Below are 4,481 nucleotides of genomic sequence, written 5' to 3'. Positions count from 1 at the left end.
TGATAAAAGTATTTTTGTTTGGGATGTTGAGGTGGGAGAATTGCTGGAACCTGGGAGGCGGAGGTTGCAGTGAGCCCAAAATTGTGCCACTGCACTCCAGCCTGGGTTAGAGTGAGACTCTGTCTCAAAAAAGCTTTTAAAAGAGTATCTCTGTTTATCTGGGGACCTTGGGCCATGCAGTATCAGCTTGACCTCCAGAGGAGCTAGAGACAAGGTCGGTCATGCAGGCAGTCAGCCATGCCCAGGTGACTGACCCCAATAAAAACCCTGGTCATCAAGGCTCTGGTCAGCTTCCCTGATTGCAATTCTCCATGCATGCTGGGAAAATTGAGCACTGATCTCTTGACTCCACTGGGAGAGGATGACTAGAAGCTTGCTCCTGGCATCTCCTTGCGCCTCTTCCCTTTGCTAACTTTAATCTGTATCCTTTCACTGTAACAAACCATAACCGTGAGTCTCATGGCTTTTCTGAGTTTTGTGAGTCTTTCTAGAGAATGATTGAACCTGATGTGGCCTTGGGGATCCCCAAACCAGGGGTGATTAATGGTACATGCTTCATCATGAAGACAAGCATCAGTGAGATTGTATACACACAGCACTTAATGACTACAGCCAGTGCTTACTGAACACAGATTGTGTACCAGGTTGTATATGTCCATTAATTGGATCCGCACAACAGCTCTGGGAAACTGATATTATGATTAATGTTTTTAACTTTTTTGGTGAAATGTACATTCAGGAATGTATGAACGTAGGTTATAGCTTTAAAAAAAGACTTACAATGTGAGAGCCGGGTGCCGTGGCTCATGCCTGAAATCCCAGCACTTTGGGAGGCCGAGGTGGGAGGACTGCTTGAGTCCAGGGGTTCAAGACCAGCCTGGGTAACACAGTGAGACTCTGTCTCTACGAAAAAAACAATTAAAAATTACCCCCGGTGTGATCACACGCACCTGTAATCCCAGCTACTTGGGAGGTGGAGGAAGCAATTGCCACAAAAGCGGTTAAGTAGCTCGTCCTGGATCACAAAGCCCAATGTCCTGAACCCAGGGATCCTTGCTCCAGGGCCCCTGTTTTCCCCAGCACGTGGTGATTACCTAGTAAGTGCAGGCTGTTGTGCTGAGGATTGTTGGGGGCTGTTATTGGGGGTTCACCTCCCGTTACCGTTACTCTGAACTCTGTCCCCATTTGTTAATAATTAATTGCCCCCAAGGAGCCTGTGATCCTGAGGCTTTGCCCAGTTAATCAGTCACTGCCCCCAGTCTGGGCAAGGGGCAGTTGGTGAACCTGCTGCCTCCACACCTCTTCCCTGGTGTGGAGGCAGACAGGGACCCAGGATGCTCCGGACCTGTTACCTGCTCTGTTCCCAAGCTGGGCCCCTGGCGAGGGGCTGTTGGCAGCCCCTGAGCTTTGATGGTGGCGCCTTCCACCTCAAGGGCACAGGAGAGCTGACACGGGCCTTGCTGGTTCTCCGGCTGTGTGCCTGGCCCCCACTGGTCACTCACGGGCTGGCGGTGAGCAGTGATCCCGAGGACCAGCCTGGAGGCTCCCCATAGCCTGACGCTGAGCCCTCGCTCTCTGTCACCCAGCTCCAGGCCTGGTCTCAGCGACTCCTGGGCTCCCGGCTCTCAGGCGCGTTTCTCCGAGCATCCATCTATGGGCAGTTTGTGGCTGGTGAGACAGCAGAGGAGGTGAGGGGCTGCGTGCAGCAGTTGCGGACCCTCAGCCTCCGACCACTGCTGGCAGTGCCCACTGAGGAGGAGCCGGACTCTGCTGCCAAGAGCGGGTGAGTAGGGAGCCAGGGCCCAGGGAGGCTGGGAGGACGCAGGAAGGGGCTTTGCAGGTCGGGACCTGACGCCTGCTGGCTGGGCAGTGAGGCCTGGTATGAGGGGAACCTCGGCGCTATGCTGCGGTGTGTGGACCTGTCGCGGGACCTCCTGGAGCCCCCCAGCCTGGCTGAGGCCAGCCTCATGCAGCTGAAGGTGACGGCGCTGACCAGCGCTCGGCTCTGTGTAAGGACTGCAAAGATGGGGGTGCCAGGAGGGCGCGGCTGCCCACCAGGCTCCCCTCACCACCCCACCTACCACCCCATTTCAGAAGGAGCTAGCCTCATGGGTCAGAAGGCCAGGAGCCTCCTTGGAGCTGAGCCCCGAGAGGCTGGCTGAAGCCATGGACTCTGGGCAGGTAAGGATCGCAAGCGGGACTGTCGGGGACAGAGTGCCTCGGACTCAGATGCGGCCACACGGCACACCAGATGTTCAAAATGCTCACGGCCACCTCCAGCCTTGAAACAGCCAGCAGAAATGCAGCTGTAGCTCCCAGGCATGGTTGAAATGGATGGAATCAGGGTCATCTGGGTTCTCAGGGAGGAGCCTAGAGGCTGGAGGCTCTCAGAGGAGGGACTGGGATAGAAGCTGTTTATCAACTAGAAGAAGGTACATCAATGTGTCCTCAGTCAACACAGCCGCACGGGTGTGAGCTGGCTGGGTATAAGTTCTGATTAGGCCAATGGGATCTTAGTTTGTTCATTCAATCATTATTTCCTCTTTATCTCTATATTCTATTTCAACCCTACTCCATCTTTTTTTCTTTCTTTCTCTCTCCTTCCTTTTTCTTTCTCTCTCTCTCCTTCCTTCCTTTCTCTCTCTCTCTTTCCTTCCTTCCTTTTCTTTTTCATTCTCTCTCCCCTCCCTCCCTCCCTCCTTCCTTCCTTCCTTCCTTCCTTCTCTCTCTCCTCCCTCCTCTCTCTCTCTCTCTCTCTCTCTCTCTCTCTCTCTCTCTCTGTCTTACTGTGTTGCACAGGCTGGTCTCTAACTCATGGCCTCAAGCAGTCCCCCAGCCTCAGCCTCCCGAAGTTCTGGGATTATAAGTGTGAACCATCACACCCAGCCTCCTGTCTTGTATAATGCATATCTTTTTGTTTCTATGATTTTGTTTTGCCAGGTGTATACCATTCGTGGGGGGCATATTTTCCCCAATATTCTATTATAAAAATTTTCAAATATACAGAAAAGTAAAAAGAATTGTACATGAACATCCATGTACCTGCCACCTTTAACTATACTCGCTTTACATCATATCTATCCTTCTATTCCTCTATCCATCCATCAATTCATCTTATTTTTTGGTGCATTTCAAAGTAAATTGCAGACATCAGTATGTTTTCCCCCTGAATGCTTCAGGATGTGAATAATGGGCTCATTGATTAGAGCCCAATAATTATTCCCAGTACTTTTTTCTTTCAAGGTAAAACAATGAACTACACACATTGTAAATGTGCCCCTTGATGAACCTTGACCAAAACACACACTTGAGCAATCCAGATCCCTATCAAGATTTAGAACATGGCTGGTGGCTCATGCCTATAATCTCAACACTTTGGGAGGCTGAGGCAGATGGATTACTGGAGGTCAGGAGTTCAAGAACAGCCTGGCCAACATCGTGAAACCCTGTCTCTACTAGACATATAAAATTAGCCAGGCGTGGTGGCATGCACCTGTAATCCCAGCTACTGGGGAGGCTGAGGCAAAAGAATCACTTGAACCCGGGAGGCGGAGGTTGCAATGAGCCAAGATCATGCCATTGCACTCTAGCCTGGGCAAAAAGATCAAAATTCTGTCTCAAAAAAGAAAAAAAGAAAAAGAAAAAGAAAAAGATTTAGAACATTTCCATCACTGCGAAGTTCCCTCCTGCCCATCTTTATCAATCGAGAGAATGTTTTAAATTTACACAAAGGCATTGTATCAGCTATCTCACTCTACTTCTTATTTTTTCCACTGATGTTAAGATCCAAACAAAGTTTTGTTTTGGTTTTATTTTTGTTTTTATACAGGGTCTCTCTCTGTCACCCAGGCTGGAGTGCAGTGGCATGATCACAGCTCACTGTAGCCTCAAACTCCTGAGCTCTAGCAATCCTCCCACCTAAGCCTCCCAAGTAGCTGGGATTACAGGAATGAACCACCATGTCCAGCTAATTTTTAAAATTTTTTGTAGGAAAAGGGTCGCACTGTATTGCACAGGCTGGTGCCTCAAGAATCCTCTTGCCACTGGCTGCTGCATGGTTTACCTCTCCTGGGGTGAACCCCTGGGTGGCCTCTGTGTCTCTACCCTCCCAAACAATGCTACAGTGCACGTGCTGATGTTTCTTTTTCTAATTTTTTTATTTGTAATTTTTATTTATCTATTTGTTATTATTATTTTAAGACAGAGTCTTGCTCTGTCGCCCAGGCTGGAGTGCAGGGGCGTGATCTCCACTCACTGCGAGCTCTGCCTCCCAGATTCTCCTGCTTCAGCCTCCCGAGTAGCTGGGATTACAAGCGCCCGCCATCACGCCTGGCTAATTTTTGAATTTTTAGTAGAGGTGAGGCTTCACCATGTTGGCCAGGCTGCTCTCGAACTCCTGGCCTAAGGTGAAACACCCACCTCAGCCTCCCAAAGTGCTGGGATTATAGATGTGAGCCACTGCGCACAGCTCTTTTTTTTTT

At 50.0% G+C, this 4,481-nt stretch overlaps 1 protein-coding gene across 1 annotated transcript in view; it reads left to right on the top strand.

The window, feature by feature from the left end:
- Positions 1–550: 550 nt before the first annotated feature.
- PRODH2 (proline dehydrogenase (oxidase) 2) overlaps positions 551–4,481 on the top strand; it is a 14,168-nt gene continuing 10,237 nt past the window's right edge. Inside the window, 7 exon segments of the mRNA XM_011948977.1 lie at positions 551–576; positions 963–997; positions 1,247–1,297; positions 1,300–1,511; positions 1,587–1,783; positions 1,871–2,009; positions 2,095–2,177. Coding sequence (XP_011804367.1) covers positions 551–576; positions 963–997; positions 1,247–1,297; positions 1,300–1,511; positions 1,587–1,783; positions 1,871–2,009; positions 2,095–2,177 — 743 coding nt within the window.

The sequence above is a fragment of the Colobus angolensis genome, unplaced genomic scaffold (assembly GCF_000951035.1).
Source record: "Colobus angolensis palliatus isolate OR3802 unplaced genomic scaffold, Cang.pa_1.0 Scaffold107, whole genome shotgun sequence".
Classification (NCBI taxonomy): Eukaryota; Metazoa; Chordata; class Mammalia; order Primates; family Cercopithecidae; genus Colobus; species Colobus angolensis.
The sequence above is the reverse complement of the archived record's forward strand: the minus strand, read 5'-3'. Positions and strand labels throughout refer to the sequence as shown.